At 49.8% G+C, this 17,851-nt stretch overlaps 1 protein-coding gene across 1 annotated transcript in view; it reads right to left on the bottom strand.

Moving 5' to 3' along the window:
• The window catches only part of LOC144145822 (uncharacterized), a 310,476-nt gene that overhangs the window by 93,119 nt on the left and 199,506 nt on the right, over positions 1–17,851 (bottom strand). The window contains exon 6 of the mRNA XM_077677578.1: positions 4,498–4,629. Coding sequence (XP_077533704.1) covers positions 4,498–4,629 — 132 coding nt within the window. The remainder of the gene's footprint in view (positions 1–4,497; positions 4,630–17,851) is intronic.

Here is a 17,851-nt window from a genome sequence, read left to right as displayed (position 1 = left end):
CCACCGGTCTCAGTGTCATATACTTTGCTCGCAACAGACAGTTATGCTGATTGCCTTTCACCATGTTTCATCATCGGCATCATTTGCTATCTCCGTTCTTCCTCAGTATTAGCTACCCTGTCGTACAAGGCAAGGTTCACCTAATAAAGCGGCGCTCCAAGATTTCTGGCTTGGATGTCACAATACGTATACGAAAAAAGGTGGTGCTTTGTTTCTGTAGAATGTCCATGTACCGTTACACGTGCGGTGGGTAATATTTGCTGCGAAGCTTCGGGACCAAGAAAGCGTAGTCACGGATAAGCATAGCTACAAAGAACGGCCACAAGAAGACTGCATCAGCGTCGGTAAGTTTTTTTGTTTTTTGTTTTTTGTTTCCCCCACAAGGGCGTCACGCGCTCCACTTTCTTTTTTTCGCGTTCCGAGGAAGAGAAAGTAGTTTTCAGTGACCTTGAAGGAAAAGAAAGGGGAAGGATCGTTCCCGCCATGAGCGAATGACGCATACCGAAAGCTCTAAGTCGAACTCCAGACGCGGAGAAGGAGAGAACGAGAGGAAACGACGTAATTTATACCTCCAAATAAACGGGGAGGAAAAAAAAAAACTTTCCGACTAACATTCTTTTTTATGTGTTTCAAGTACCTTACGAACTTCCTGCAAAGGCAAAGAGAGACAGATTTCCCAAGCACCGCAAGAAAAGAAGCAATACAGCAGGAAAGGGGGAGGGGGAGTTGGGAAGATTTACACGAGAATTATCCCAAACCGAAGCCAGACGGCTTTTGTGTGCAGGTAAAAGTAATAACAGGGAAAGGACCGCCAGACACAACGGTCCAGCCCTCATCCTCTTCAGCGGACGACGAATGGCGAAAATTCCTAGAAGGCACTTCCGAAAGGGAGCCCGTCGCGTAAGAGCACGGAGGTATAAGACTGGAGGATGTGGGCGTGGCTGAAGCGATCGAATGCTACATTACAGAAAACGACGGCCGTGGTCTCCTATTTCGTTATTTATTTCGGCCTTTTGTGAGTATAGCAAGAAACGCGGGCTTTCGCAGGTATACAGCAGAAAAATGGCTGTCGGCGACGGGGCTACACAATCACGTACACACAAATTTCATGGTTTCCTACCATGAGTACGAGCGTGAACGTCGTGGACGCTGTCGACGTTATTTGTGTCGATCTTTCACCTCTCGCACCATCCGTGCATTCTGACCCCTGACCCGTCGGCGCGTAAAATGGGCGGCCTTGCGCGAGGCGAGAATGGATGCTGTGTCAAAGAAAACACCTTCGGGACGCCTTGATGGCGTAATTCGGTTGGTTCCCCCCTCGCGAACACTTCGCTTCGAAGCGATTAGTTTTCTACGAAGAATTGAGCTACTCTTTTGACCTTGTTTAATTCTTCCTACTGACTCTCTTTTTTTCCCTCCTATTGCTTGTATCGTCCGTTTTATTGGCTTGAATTTAGTGCATTCGACGAAACGACGACGATAGCCTATGGTTGGCCTGTGCAGCCACAATGTGAGGAATGTGAAGTTAAGCAGGTGCTTATGCTGAAGAAATACGTCTTTTTCACGTTCATGCTACGTTTATATCCTCCGGTTCTTTCCACGTAGTCTTAATTATGGTAATCATGTTGCTTAAATTTGCGTTAAAAATACTTCCGAATTCGTTTTTCCAACTGTGATGAGCGTATTAGCGCAACGCGTTTAGCTTTGCAACAGGCATTTCCATCATTAAGACATTGTATTACAGGCAAGACGGCGCCGTGAACAAAGCAAGGCTATTATATACAGTCACACACATTATATCTTTAATATATCCATGTAGACAATGTAGACTGCTTTCAAGAGAGTGGCGGGGAAAGGAAAAACCGAGATTATTGAAAGCAGAGTTCATTGTACGAAAATATAAGCTCGCTTGAGCGTACACTTGAGCACATGCAGTTATTCTGGGTGTACACGTCAGAAAATAGAAGCCGATTTTCATTATACAGTATCTGTCCCATCCTTCAGGGTGACCTAGAAAACAGCTTTCGTGTTCGCGCTACTCGACTTTCTGAGAGTCGCCATTATCATCGGAAACCTTTTGAAGAGCGTCCTTCGGGGAACGATCGCTCACGGCGGCGGCTGCTAACAAAAAATTTTCATTCCACCGCGTTGTTGCCGGGCTTTTTTCCCCAGACACCTAAATCTGTTAATCAATAAAGGACGAGACGAGATCGCAGGAGAGGGCGCGCGGAATGTGTCCGAGAAAGACGGCAAAAGGAAGATGATGGAGTAACGGGAAAAGAAAGCATCAAAACGCAGCGTATAACAATTTTCTTTTCGCCGGCAGACGGTGAAATACAAACGGAGAAGAAAGGAGACCTTAAGAAGGTGATCAATAAAAAGGAAGATGTAGCCGGAGCAAGAGTGGTACCTGGCCAGAAGCCGACCCAACAGGATAGTACCATGCACTTGCCACCTCGGCAGCCGACGCCTCGGCGGGCGGCTCCACAAGGGGGCACGTAATAATCCCCGGCGCGCTGTGATGCCGCCGCCGCCGCCGCCTACGTGCTTATAACGTGCGCGACACTAAGAACCCCTCCTCGACAAGATGCTGTGCGAGTGTGAGAGAGTTGAACGCTAGCACATAAGTGGCGCCGCGATCTCTCCTATACACGTGGTTGATAGATGCGCTGATCCGACGTGTACTGGCGCGCACACACACAGACGCACATAGCTTGAATCCTGCCTGTATGTATGTATGCCAGCGGGCGGGGCATATCGATCACTGTCTCTGGGAGCCTTTTGGATTCAACCCCCCCGCGCGCACCTGTGCAAGGCAGATACGCGGCGTTCCTACTGGCGCAGGTGACCACCCGGTTCCCTGACGACGTTATTAGGGCGCAGGCATAAGCGATCGACTTCTGAATTGAGAGGCCATCCGTACCTCGTGGTCTCCTAACCCGCCGGTACTGCTGCCTCAAAGCCACCCGCGGATCTGTGATTGCGTTCGAAAATCTCAAAACGGCCGCGTTGTAGGCCCGCGGGATGGGATCTCGAACCGACAGTGACTTTGCGGGATAACACGTGCTGACTGCAGCCCCCTTATCGAAGGCGTCGAAGCTGCAGCAGAACCTGTAGCGGTGCTTGCAATAACTAAAAAAACCAGAGCACACGAGCTTCGCTGTGAAGCCCAATTGAAGACTTTATTCTGGTCAAAACGGTTATGATTCAGTTTGGTTATTATTACGTTGCATATCAAGCATTTTGTAGCGTTTTAGATTAGATTGGTACGTATTTATGCGAGCAACGCCTCGGATGCAGCGGCATGATGCCTTGAATGCCTTGTAATGAGGAAAGGAATTCTATGTACTCGCCACGGTGGCACAGTGGCTAGCTGTTGTGCTTCTGAGCACGAAGGTGTTGCGACTATACAGCCATCTCGGACTCGATTTTTAATCAAGATTAACACTATTGGGCCATTCGCTGTGGAAGAACGCCTGGCGATTTCGTCTGGAGTCTGTTATTCAGTTCTGAAAGTGTCTTCAAGTATGAAGGGCCAAAAGTAATATTCAGGCAGGCACTTGCAGTTTGCCATTGAAGCAGAATTGTTTTTTATTCGCAAATGAAATATCCCGAATGATAAAATTTGTTGGTCTTAATTGGGATCTAATGTTGAGCCGTTTCTACTTAGAGAAATTTCGCTCTGCCAGAGGAATTTCGTTTTAGGTAACGGCGCTATTTTCCCACCGTGAGTACACGTTCGTGGATGTAAAATTTTCAGGGACACTGAGTTCGGTGTATATACCCTAATTTCCAAACTCTCGTTCCCTGGAGGAAATGTCGAGTAACGTGGAGTTTTAGAATAAAATATCAGGTGGCGAGGAAACTCTAAGTTGAGAACTTTTGTAAGGTGCACCGGCTTGCCAGATGCCTATTTCTTAGCTCTACGAAGTGTTATTTTTAACCAGAAACTAATGAGAAATTGATTCAAACATCTAGCGTACACCAATTGATACGCTTCATCCATTATCCACCCGCCGCGGTGGCTCAGTGGCTAAGGCGTTGCGCTGCTGAGCACGAGGTCGCGGGTTCGATTCCCGGCCGCGGTGGCCGCTTTTCTGATGGAGGCGAAAAGCAAAAACGCCCGTGTGTACGAGATTTCGGCGCACGTTAAAGATCCCCAGGTGGTCAAAATTAATCCGGAGCCCTCCACTACGGCGCGCCTCATCGCCTGCGTTGCGTCGGCGCGTTAAACCCCACAATCAATCAATCAATCAATCATCCATTATCCAATGTTCATCGCTGTTGCTATCATATTCAGTACACTATGCTGTTACTTCAGTGGTACTGACTCATCATCATCATCATCGTCATCGTCCTCGACATCATCACATCTAAGTCCGCTGCGGGACGAAGGCCTCTCCCACTGACTTCCAACTTCTCCTGTCCTGAATCAAGACTTCCAGTAAAAGTCCGTCGCCTGCCCAACTGAGAAAGCGCATGGGCGCGGACGCTCACCATTGCAGGCCACGGTGGCGTTGCCGGTGAACCCTTGCTGGCACTTGCAGACGTAGTGCCCCGGAAGGTTGCAGCACTCGGCGTTCTCCACGCACAGCGCTGCCAGCGCCGGAATCTCGCACTCGTTGATGTCTGCACGGAAGAAGAAGAACATGCGCAGCCTGTGAGAGCAGGCACAGCCAATGGGGACAAATTGCACGGGTTGCACGTTCGGTATCAATTATAGACCCAGTACATTCAATGTACGTGAAATATTAGGACGCTTACGAGTATGAGATGTGTACGCACGGTGGGAGAACTTACACATGGGCGAAAGTAATTCGTCGCAACCAACAGCGACGCGCCTTAGGATTCATTCGAAGCGTCGAGGCGTTAAGCCTCGCCAGATTGAACTCTGAACGTATACCACGGGACGACGTCATTTAAATGCAAAATCTCTATCTTAGCCTGAATGCTGAATGCCGCGCCTAAGCTGCGCTGCAATGTGAGACGAATATGAGACAGGAATTGGATTTCTACCAATCTGGAGAAAATGGTTCACGTTTAACGCTTGTAAACCTAGTTATGGCTAGCGAAAGGTCTGTTTGGCCTGTTTTTGCAAAAACTACACACACAGTGTTCATGAAAGTTATGTCACTCGCGTTCCATGCTGACTCTGAGCGGCCAAGCTCCTGCGAAGCAGCCGTTAAACCCTCGCGTAGTCACGTGGTACCACAACAGCCAGGCTCCGAGCGAGCGCAGCTGCGATGCCTCTCCGCAGCAGATCACGTGGCGTGACGTCACACCAGCCGCACTTGCGTTTCGGTGGCTCAAAATCATTGCGACGCGATGAATGACATTGCGAAACACGGCGTAGCTGAGGCTCTAAAACTGCTGGGGCCTGCTGCATACAGCAGAGTGACGTAGTGCTGCCCGCGTGGATTTAATAACTTCCCCGCAACAAGGAAATGCCAATCAATCAATCAATCAATCAATCAATCAATCAATCAATCAATCAATCAATCAATCAATCAATCAATCAATCAGCGCAGCAACGTAAACCCCTACAACGTCAAAAAATCGCTTAAAGTAACCAACCCACACGCACGTACACAGCTCGTGACCGTGCGTTCTTTCCCCGCGGTGCACTTTCGCACAGTTCGGCGGAAGGTCAGACTCTCACCGGAGCGGAACTAAGAGGGAGAGAGGGTTGCCGTTGCATTTACTGCGCAAGTGACGTTCGTGGACCGCTCAGTACGCGGGAAGAAGAAAACGGCCCAGCGCGCATCGCTCCCACGCGCGGACACGAGCCAGTGCACTCGGCGCGAGCTCTCGGCACGTATACGAACGGAACGGAACGAAACGAAACGAAGCGTCGGCAGATAACGGCGCACTCGCGTGCGCGCATGCACCAAGGACTCGTTGACCAGGCGACCCGCCATAGCATACTCCGCATCAGTGGCCGCGAACTCCGATCGCCAACTCCGCTCCGCTATATAAGGTCTCGCTCGCTCTTGCCGCCGCCACCTCTGCAGGCCGCCGCTGCATACAATGCCGGCGCTTTTCTTTGTGCGATAGTGTTCCTCCTTCGGCCGTCTATCTTCTGGTCGGCTTATAGCGTTATATAAGCGGCCCCCCAGCGCGTGCCTTCTTCCTCCGAGGCCCGAGCCTCTTCCGGGTGTGAGGACGGCCGACCGTGAAACGATTTCAGACGGGATAAGCTCCGTTACTCTGCAGGCACGCGCGCTGGACTCTCTCGGCGGGGTGTGTGTGTGCGTGTGCGTGCGTGTGCGTGCGTGTACGTGCAGCGTACGGAGTCTATTACGCTGCATCCTTTTTCCCCGAATCGCCGTTCCACGAACAGCACACAGTGCTGACTGAACCGGCCCTTATCGGGCTCGTAGTGTGTGTCTGTACTTTTACAGTTCTTCGAACAGATGGCGGCCTGGTGCTACGGTGTGGACTCGCGGGCTATCGCGTACCGAAAGTGTACACGCTTAGATTCGCACGCTCGGAAGAGGTAAGATTGGGGCGCGGGAGAGACCCGGCGCCAACTGCCGGAAGTCCGGGAAACCGGTTGTCCGGGTAAACTTGGAGCGCGACGACTCGGAGACATTGGGCTGAGGGACACAGCAATACTGTCCACACGGCGAACATGTACGCCCTTTGTTGTCGTGTATACGTAGCAGTGTCTGGGAAAAGGCGCTGTGAGTCTCAAGAGGGCACTGAACAACGCGTTAAAGGGACCCTGAAGACAAAATACAAATTTGGTTCATTAAAAAAATGAAAAAAGCTCTCACTAACGCGGAAGACTTGAAGGTAGCGAAGCTGTACGCAACCTTCACGACCATCACGAAGGTTTCAGTCCACGATTGCAGCCGATTTGCTTCTTCTTCGCTGCCGCAACGACCTTTACTCCATCATGGTTGCTATAAGTGTGAGCTTCTTTCATTTTTTTGGAAGTGTACATCAACTCATTGGACATCAGCTTGGAGGGGCGCACGCTATGACGTGTCTTTCTCGTTCCGAGCAAGTGTTGCCACGATTACGGCGAACGCGGTAGTCTTTTTTTTTTTTTTCAATCTTGGTCGATCTCCCTAAGTGGGTATGCTTTGCTTGACAAACGCGTGCCGGAGACGCTGGGCGGTCGTCGTGATGCACGCACACACGAGTCTTGATTTTGCTAACTGCCGGGCGGTCGCCGCGAGGCTCGCGCTCAACGCGCGCGCGCTGGGCAATTTCTTGGTATTTTTAACTGCGGACACAAAAAAAACATTGCTATTTGCTAAACAGCTTCGCTGTTAAAAGACTTCTCTGTCCCGATAACAATGATACAAATCTTATCGGAAACTTCGCAAAAATAACCGAGACATTAAGAAAAACGGCTGAAGCAGTGGCGACCTCCTATAGCCATTTTGCGGCGATTTAAATAATGACGTCACCGAACCTCATTCGCGTTATTGGCGGCCGTCGGCCTAAGCCGCAAGAAACAAGACTGGACGATTGTACTGGGGTTTTGTCGGATTACTGTAATGCTAGCCTGCAGTGAATACAGTGATAAGTATATTTTTAGCTCTAGCCATTATAATACGTCACCTGTATACATATAACGTCGCTTCTGCCAATATTACGTCACTGTAGCGCGAAATTTAAAATCTTTCGGATATGCCTTGAATTTTTTTAAAAGCATCTTTCGTGGCTGAATGGAGCTGAGTGAGGTACCAAAGGTTAGTTTCTTTCAACTGAACAAAGTTGTATTTTATCTTCATGGCAAGCCAGGAGAGAAAGGGAATGGGTGAAGTTCGTAAAATCTGACATGTATATATACGTGGATATTTGAAGCATAATTTGAGGAAATAAAATTGGGATTAAGAAAAACCAGCAAAGGAAAAAGAAACGATGAGTTCACCCAACCCCTAGTGGTCGGAAAACGTGAGGGTGAAGAAATCGTGTAAGCGCATGTTGAACAACGTCGCAGCGCGGTTCTGTGGCTTACAGCCTCAAAGCGAAGTTTTGCTTAATTCGGAAATTTAGAAAAATAATACGGTCCCTAGCATACATTTGCTATGTACAGCCCTCGGTTAAAGGAGAACAGGTTTGATAAGAAAACTGTTGGGCCTTGTTGTCTAGGGGGCGTTTCTAGTTTGAAACACCGTGGCTAACGAATGCGCAGGTTAACAGCTAGTGCCGCATCTGCAGTCATGAAAATGATCTTCTCTGGGGACAAGAGTGTCCGCTCGTCACCGAAACTAAGGGCTCACAAACTACGCTCCGGCCTTCAGGGAAACGTTACGCGGGAAACTCGAAGAAGCGCACAGCGGGAAGTATGCAGATGCGTGCGCACAGGTACCGATTATCCCGTTAAGAAAAAACGAAGATATTTTCTTCTGGTTGCGCTGAGAAATGTCTCCATTGTTCTCCGACACACGAGGCGGCTCGCACATGCGTCGGTGTAAATTTATCCTTGAGCGACAAGGAGGCGGCGGCCCGGTAATCATCCCACCTCGTTATGTGACCAAACAACTAATTGCCTCCCGTCCGAGAGCCGCCCACCGCAACCATTGTCGCCGGCGGTTTCGTCGCTGAGCACACACTTGTCGCCTGAGATGAGATGCCGACAGTAGTGCCAGTTTTTTTAGAAATGCTTTACGTCAGCGGGTATTTGTGAAAACATGCCTTCTCTCTCCTCTTTGTTTTCTTTGTTTCGAAAGACAAAGGTGGATTTTCTTGGCGACCGTCCTTCCACATGGCGGGACCCATGACAACAGTTCCTCGCTCGTTTGAATGAAGATTTACTCGACCAATCGATCTTGGCGACCGCGGAATTAGAACGAACGGCGGGGATGTCATATAAAAACTTTCCTCTAACGGTTGATGTCTCAACTGCAGTACAAAGTCATCTGTAGTATGTCCATCTTACACAACGCGCTTGAAGCATGATTGAGAAAATGATTAAGTTAAGCTGAATAAACAAAATCATGTCACGCCATGAACCGCCAGGGCTCAACTGCTACAACAGAAAAAACAGTCGTGAACAATATCCAGAAGCATGTATGCAAGCGGTGCTACTCCGATGTCGCATGTCCACGCGAACGAGATAAAAGAAAAAAAAAAGTGGTTGATTCCTCTGTCATAGGAATTGGTAAAACACGAAAGTGAAATATGCAGCGAAATCTGCAGCTGAGCGTGATTTGCGGGTTGGCGGCTGTCTTGTGAGTGTGCTTGGCAAGCGACGTCCTGCTGGCGGGTCGCTTCGGCAAAGGTGTACTGGCGCCCTTTCTGCAACGGATATGACGTCCGTTAAACCTTGGTGTATCCCGGCATAAAACATTTTTGTGTTAAAATATAAAACTCGGAAACGAACCCTGCGTATAACGTACTCTTTAGTGCTATAAGGTTGCTTCCCCGCAAGAAGACCCTTTATGCAGGGGTGCATCCTTTACAGGCCGCTTGCTTCGTTGTACTGCCGTCATTTGCGTGACAGATATGACGTCAGCGAAACCTTGGTGTATCCGGGAGTAAAACACTTTCGTGTTTAAAAAAAGGGAAGGCGGGAGGGTCTTTGTGGCGATTTTCTGCAGCAGCTCCCCCCCCCCCCCTTGTTAAAATTCTGGACGCTTTCATCGAAGAGTAGCTACAAAAAGATTCGAGATTGTATCAGCAGTCGTCCGAGCTTTCTCACGTCGCATATGGCGCCATACACCAGCAACTTCCAAAGCGTAAGGACTCCGAAGGCATCGCTGAAATCAACAACCTCCATCTCCTGCTTCGAGCTCATAAGGCCGCCAGGGGGCGTTACGTGAGCTGACATCGCAGCTTCGTAACTCAATTAGTCCCCCTTCCGGAGAATAAGATGTGGCCTGTCCCGGCTCGAATCAGGGAGGGGACACTTAGCAGAGCCCGCGGCGGGTGCGTTGTCACACCCGCACTTTCACGCAGCAGATGACTGCAAGCGGGCAGTGCAGGCGGCACGAAAGCCGCGCGGTGAAGGTTGCCGTGCGGAGATGAGGAGGAGCCTTCGGACCGATGAGCTGCTGAATGCGAGCGGTCGGCGGTGTTGTTCCCCGCTGCTAGCGGACCGTGGCCGTGCGCGCACGCATGCTCGCGCGTCGCTTTCGAGGACTCCATTAGAGAGACACGCAACGGCTGCTCCTCGCAATGAGCGTCGGAGATGAAAGTCAAGGTGCGCGCCGCAAATAAGCACCGACCACGTACTATGGGGTACCGTGCACTATGTGCCTATGTATGTGCCTTACATGCCCCGGTATATGGTATGCGCGCAATCATATATATATATATATATATATATATATATATATATATATATATATATATATATATATATATATATATATATATATATATATATATATATATATATATATATATATATATATATATATATATATATATATATAAGCGGAAGGCTAAGGGGTAGGTTACGCACCGCGTCCCGCACCCAGTCCGCTTTACTGCATTGGTGTACGCTCGTGTTTGTTGGCGAGCATGCGTGGACGGAAGGAGGAGGCGATGATGTCATTACTGGACACGGATGCCGTGGTCAGTGCATGCATCTTGTGGCGCATGACGGGCGTATGCTCCGTGGGCACAGGTCGGTCGTATGGCTAGACGCGACTGAGGTTAATGGACGCGTCCGGGAGGCTCGTCTCTGCTTTCATGTCTTCACTTTCTCCGAGTGCCATACCTCACAACGCCATTTTGTTTGTCCATTTTTTTTTCGGAGGGATAGTGAGAAGGATTCTTTACCAATGTGTTGCGGAGCCACCGAATAACTTAGTTGAGGTAAAGAACGAACGAGCGAAGAAACAAAGGAACAAAAAAAGGAGAAGGAAGTGAGAGAGAAAGAAAAAACGAAACAAATGAATGAAGGAAGGAAGAATGAAAGAAAGAAAAAAGGAAACAAAGAAACAAAGAAAGAGGAACCTAACTGTTCTGTGAGCGTTTTATCTCTATTGAGAAACACTCCGGGCATATTGTGTAGTTAAGGGAGTGTAATTTTCTTTCTATTCGAAAAACGCACACGTAGGTTGCGTTTCTCGGCAGGGCATGTAACACTATACAGAAAGCGAAGAGAGAAGCGGCGGTTAATCTCCACAAGCAGCTACGCACCAACTGGAGCAGGTAGCTCGGAGAGCATCAGGATAGTCAGGATACTAAGTTTATAAAACACGAAGATAGTCACTTCAAAGCTCGTAGCACCGTGTTTAAACAGGCGCTGTTCGCCGCTTCCTTGCAGTCGGCCTTTATACCGGGCACTTATTCAGAGACTGACTGAAGGGATAGAAACGGGAAGGAATGGCCCACAGGTACCCGAAAGACCAACTATACAGCTCGATCGTCGCTCATCTTCAGCATAACGTGACATCACGTAACCCCGGTCACGGTGGCAAATATTTTCTTCCTTTTTCAATGCTACTTCATTTTCTCACGCGTCCTCTCATCTCGTCCCCACTGCCGGCACAAGGTTTGTCGTGACCCACGCGACACTTCATGGGAGAGCTTTTATTTTCTCTTCATCAACGCTTTTTCCTCTCTGTATTGTTCTCTCCTATTCTCTTTACCCCCAAATTCCGAGTGTCACTTCAGGTCGAAGAGCGTCGTGTCGTGTTTCTCACGACGTCACGATCCAGCTTCCTCCAAACGAGGGTGCAGCAAGGGGAGATAGCGGGGAAGACGCCGCAGCACTGAGAGCAACACGCGCGGGCGGCGACGCCGACACTGAACTCCTTCTTCGCCTTCTCTGTGCCATTCTCTCCTGGAAAGGACACCGCGGTCCCACGGGCCGGCACCCCCTCCCAAGGGCACCGCACGGAGGAGAGGACGAAAAAAGATTCGGCATCTTTCTCGACGTTATCCAACAAACACGCGCGCTCGCGCATAAGACTGGGGATATGGCGGCCCGTGCGGTGTTTGCAAAACTGCTTTGTAACGGATTACCCGCAGTCCAAGGGAGAGCTCCCGGAAGTGACGCACGCGTTTCTGTGGCCTACACTTCCTGCGGCACATCGCCGGCTCCAAGCCTCTCTCTCCTCGCCGAGGAAGATGAGCTTGCGTCGTCGTGCCCGACGGACCGTGGTGGCCGGCTCTTTTTTATCTTTCTTGTTTCTTCTTTCTCCTCCTCCTCCTCCCATCCTCCTCCTGGGCCACTGCTGCAGCCATGCGCGTCGTCGAGACCGGCGCATAGCGGACCCCTCGGAGATAATGCTCGCCGGTAACAACGCCGGACCGGCCACGGCTGCCAGAGATTGCTCTCGCGTTCGCTTGACCCCCGAGAGGGTCCTTGCTCCCAAAGGCGCTGCTCTGCACGCCGCTGCAGCGCTTGCGGGCCGCTCTCGTTGCACCGGCCATGACGTGTGCGTTTCGTGCGCCCAATTATGTGCAAACAGAGCACTTTTCAGCCGCCGACGTAGATTCCCGGGAGCGATATACATTGTATTAGATGAGGACAGTGCGTCCGAGATGGAAGAAGCTGTGCCGGTGAGCCTCCTTCGTCTTTAAACTGGACCAACGACAGAAAAGAGAACAAAAGAAAGACGGGGAAAAGAAAAGTGCTCAGTGTTCGTGGCTAACGGGCTAAATATTCACGACATCGAGTACTCCTCTTCTAACAGCAAATAATCCGCAACGCAGTGTGTAAAGTAGCAACGTCTTCCGGTATAAATGTTCCTTCCGGGAACTCTAAACAGGCACTATACATGTGTGCTTAAATGCACTCGTTGATAAAATACGACTCGTAGAGATAGTGTGAAAGAGCACGAGTAGACAGCTTTGTGGGTGCCGCGCATATATAACGGACCCTGACCGATTTTGAGTAAAATGAGCTTGAGCAAGACTGCGCAGAATTTGTTTGATAAAGGGATAGAGAGAGAGAGAAAGAGAGAGGATCAGAACAAGAGGGGTAGGGGGTACGCGGGCCATTGTCTTTTTTATAAGTGGCGGTTATCTGATTTTGAGATATTTGAACATCAGATCCAAATCCTTGACGGAGGTGAACGTATACGCACAAAAACATAAACACGCAGCAAAATTTAAAAAAAAAGGAAAGTGAAAAAGCTACTGCCCAACAATGATGCCGAAAGCCCGCATTTTTTTCTTGAAGTGACCCTTATCAAAATTTAGACTTCTTTGCTTATTACCATACTTAAACATTCATTTCTGAGAAATAGTTTAGATTATTAGTAATATATTGATAAGTATAGTTGTGATTACCTTCACGCGGCTTCTCTAATATTACTTTTGCCCCCTCATGTGCACCACTCAGTATATATGTGGCCCACCAAAACGGAGCTGGCGATGACACACAACCAAATACACTGTGCCAAAGTACAGTGACCACGGGTCGAAAATTTTGCGAAAATAAGCCTTGCACGACATGTACGATTCCAGCATTTAGTCTTAAAAAACAGGAGGCGCAGCGTCGGATACAATGCGATAAAGCCGTCCTTTCAACAGAAACCTTGAGCATATCCAAAAATTCCTTGCCTTTTTTATTTTCGTTTTCTGAGGGTTCATAGAAAGTGGTCTCAGCCTGTATGACGGTTGGTTTCAGTTTAGTTTTTGCGACGTATGCTTCAGGTCCAAATTAAGAGGATAAGAATTTTTCCCCGCCTCACTTTCCGGTTACAGCGGAATTTCGTTAAACGTACCCGAACGAGACAGCAAAATTTGCTTCATTCTTTAGGAGTTTTGTTTACTGGGAATTCCGTTCACAAAAAACTCCAGACGGTCGTTACTGCATTATTTATTATTAAGCTGCAGTTTCGTTCAAGCAACCTCCGGTTAACGACCATCTATCGATGCTTCAGTAACGTTTCGACGCCATCTAACGCTACTTCAGCGTTCGCTGAGAAGCCATTGTTTAATCTCAAGTCATATTCCCTTATACGATTTTTTGTCAAACACAACTGCATGGTACTCAGAATATACGCTGAGTGCACGCCTGAGCGCACTCCGCGTGCGTTCTGAGTGCACTCATGCACGCACTCAGCGTGTATTCCTACCTCTACGAACACTTCTGAGTGGACATCAATCGAGCCTGCATGTGCTGTTACTTCGCAATGTGTACGCGCTCGAGCAGCACATACCGCACGAAAAGGCTTCCTATATGAAATCACACTCGTACGACCCGTGCGGTCATCCCTGAATGATCGCGGGCGAAGTTTACGCTCACATCAAACACACAGGACCCCACCACCGAAGGCAAGTGTAAAACAGGAGCGTCAATGCAAAGAACGCGGTCGCAGAAAGACATCGGTCCAAGGCACGCAGCACGGCTGTTGCATTGCCTGCTTACACAATCCACGCTTTTGTATACGCCCTGCGTCCTCTCTCGAAGTCAAGGGCAATCGAAAGCTCCACTTGCGCGCCTATAGTTGTCCGCACTCTCCCATCTATTGCTATAGGCGAGCGCGCTCTATTTATGTACCCCTCGGTGCGCGGAAGTTTTGCCGTAACCGGTGCACGGATGAGTTGTTCCCTCGCGCGCCCGGGTTCGGCCTTGGAGGTCGTCTGGCGCGCGTAATCTGCGCGCGCGCACCGTTATGTGTGCGCCTGCCCGCATGAGTGCGCTTCCGGTTAATTTGTTCCCGCTTCCTGCCCGCTTTTTCCGTCCCGGGCTTACTTTGATTCAGAACAGTGCTTCGCGCGTGTGTGCGTACAACGCAGTGGTAGACGTTATGCGCTCGTACACGGGTTTATGATTGCGCTGTATGCTTTAAAAAGAAAGGTAAATGTGTTGTATTGATAGTCACGAATCCTTGCATGCTTGCTGGCCGGGAGGCAAAGGGCTGGAGGTCGACCTTGTGCGGTGAACTATGTCATTGCGTGAAAGGAACGAACTGCGCCCGACGACCGACGACTGTGTGCCTAAATATAGTGGAGTTCGAGAAGTGCTCTCTCTCTCTCTCTCTCTCTCTCTCTCTCTCTCTCTCTCTCTCTCTCTCTCTCTCTCTCTCTCTCTCTCTCTCTCTCTCTCCTTTCTTTCTTTCTTTCTTTATGCTGGTTGAAACATGCCTGAAAGGTGGTCGCGCTTCACATCCTACAAAACCAGCTGCCCACCTTAATCGAAGTTTTGAACCTGTAGGGCCCCGAGAAACATTAACACGGTAATCCAGACACGCAAAAGTTGATCGATTTGCAACAAACGAAGCTCATACAATGTTGCCGACACCGTATCCCCCTCCTTCACCCCACCTCCCGCTTCCCTTTGCGACGAACATAAAATCCGCGCGAGCTTACACAACAGGCCACGACACCGGTACCCGCGCGGATAATGATAACGTCCCACGGCTACAGCCACTTAACGAATTCCCCAGCGAACGCATAATGACGATGCTCGCGAATGCGACACCCACCGAACGCTTTCCACCACCCACCGAGGCCTCCTTCGTTCGTACGGGGCACCTTCGAGAGAGAAAGAGTGAGTGAGACCGCCACTTCGTACGGCAATTCCTGTCAAGCCGCCCCGGCGTCGTTATCGCGAGGTCCTCACTATTAAGCGCTATCGAACCTGCACGATGTCCTTCTTTTTTTTTTCCTCTCTCCCACTAAATTCGCTCAATGTCGCCGCTCGGTCCGGCGTCTGCGGCGAAGCAACTCTGAACATAGAAGGCCACCGCTCGGACAAAGAAAGGCAATCATAGAAAGAGAAAGCATCCGAGGGGCTTCACGCATGAGCGCGCCGATGAAACTGTCGCTTACAAGTTGCATTCGTAAGAAAAAAAAAGATGATATTCGAGACAGTGAGCCTTGCGTGCTGACGTGCACACACTCGCGCCTGCTCGATGCGTGGCACCTACATGTGTAGATGCGTGTCAACTTTAGGTGTTGATACTTTCTGTACAATCGGTGGACGCTGATGCTGTATGGGCACCCGAGAGGAACCAGTGAAAATAAAAAATGTGAGAGCAGGCGCTTCTTGGCATTTTGTTTCTTCTACTTTCTTTATTATCAAACCCTGAATTGTTACGACAGAATAAAAGGGGCGCATTATAAGCGGTCGTTATTATACGTGTCCCCTTGATGGCTCCGCTATCACTATTATACCACGCCTGACGACAGTGACTAACTGCATCATCGAGGGTGAGACAGAACACGTTGTTGAGCAAGGCTCGGGCAATGCCGCACGTGTATCATAGTTCTGGCTCCATGTCAAGCTCCTACGACCAAGCTGAGAGCGAAAACATCGTCGCTGGCGACGAGGCGCTGCCGCGATTAAACGGCAGTCTCCCGATGTGTACGCCAGATAAAGCTCTACACCTATGCCAGCGCAGGTGCCCTAAAAAGGCCCTCGTTCGCCTTTGGGTGTTGGAAAACGTCCGTGTGGAGAATACCAAATCATCACATACGATGAAACATGAAACGCAGCACTTCCTTTCTTTTTCATCATTGTCTGTTGGGACGCAAAGTCACCGTGCCCACGAGGACTGATTACGCTTGATCACTGCCCCGCAGTATTTTTGTGTACGTATAGACTTGACTTTGCAACTGCGAGCTGAAAACATGAAAGGCTACTTGTCCGCCTGGATGCGGCCGACCCCGGACAAGACCTACCATGTGTGGGTGCCCGCTTTGATCATTCCTTCTTTATTTTGCACTCTCTCTTTCTCTTTTTCGCGGTTGCGAAATATGTGTGTGCGTACGAAGAAGACCAAAGCGGAGGCTTGTCAGCGACATGGACGCTACGCGCGTAGGCGACGCATAGGTAGACTCCTCGTCTATCGTCGCGCATGTACGAAGGTGTTCAAGGCTGAACGAAGCATGCACAACGCACGGATTCGCTGAGCATAATGCACACAAGGGGTTTTTGCTTACTTTTCTTTATGCGTACACTCGTAACAACGACTAAGGCGGCGTAAATGTGTTCAGGTGCACGAGAGAGAGAAAACTATAGTATCGCTTCGAGGTTCGCTACGGCGACGCGTCGTTGAGCAACGTTTGAACAGACGGTCGCCTCGCAATGGTGATGATAATGGCGATGCGGCGGCCGGGAAAGCGAGACGTGTATGCTGCTCTGCTATACAGCGCCTCCTGACCTTGCCAAGGAGCAAATGATGTCAGCCGCTAAATCGGGCATGGTCTCGTCCCACCAGCGCGAACGCACGAGGAAGGTGGCGGCGAAGAGTGGGCGACCATGCGCCGTCGCCTCTTACGCAACGCGTCGTTATCGTATCCAGCCGGCGCCTTTGGGAGAAACGTACGAGGATGTCGTGTGTGCCGCAATACGGTATAGATATATATATAGCGCGACGTGCACATACGCCGAACCCGTTTACCTGCCGACCGTCTCTGATGTGCAAGACTCCACTAAGGGCAAGTTGTGCGGACTCTACGCATTTGAAAATGTTCTGCCTGTCGGCATCGCTGTCAGTAGACACGCAGCCGCTCATAGTAGCGTTGCTGCTTAACTTGCAGGGTTGCGCCGCCGGGACCCTCGTGTGACATCCAGAGTCCGCCATTCCTACTTCCTTCCAGCATACGAACTTGCAACGTGCAATGCATCTCCACGCTTAACAGCTCTCTTCTCTCTCCGTCGATTCTTAAACACCACCACCACCACCACCACCACCACCAGGATGAAGACCTCTCTCGTTGACTTCCAACTTCTCCAATCCTGTGGTGCCCGCAAATTCCTTCATTTGGAGAAAGAATTTAGCGTCTTTTTTTAATTTGCCTGTCTCACTGCATGTGCGGCATTGTTTACGCGATGAAGCTAGCACCTTCCTCAAGGAGAGGCCGGGTCACCCACAAAACACGCGTTAACGAATGTTCGTCCATTTTTCTGTGTCCCTTTTCCAGCAATTGTAACGCCGGAGAAGTTATTCGCATACTTATCGAGGATACTGTGGAAAGCGTG

Source organism: Haemaphysalis longicornis, unplaced genomic scaffold (assembly GCF_048455015.1).
Source record: "Haemaphysalis longicornis isolate Haplotype H1 unplaced genomic scaffold, Haemaphysalis longicornis Haplotype H1 scaffold_7, whole genome shotgun sequence".
In the NCBI taxonomy this organism is placed as follows: domain Eukaryota; kingdom Metazoa; phylum Arthropoda; class Arachnida; order Ixodida; family Ixodidae; genus Haemaphysalis; species Haemaphysalis longicornis.
This window is presented reverse-complemented; position numbering and strand designations above follow the sequence as displayed.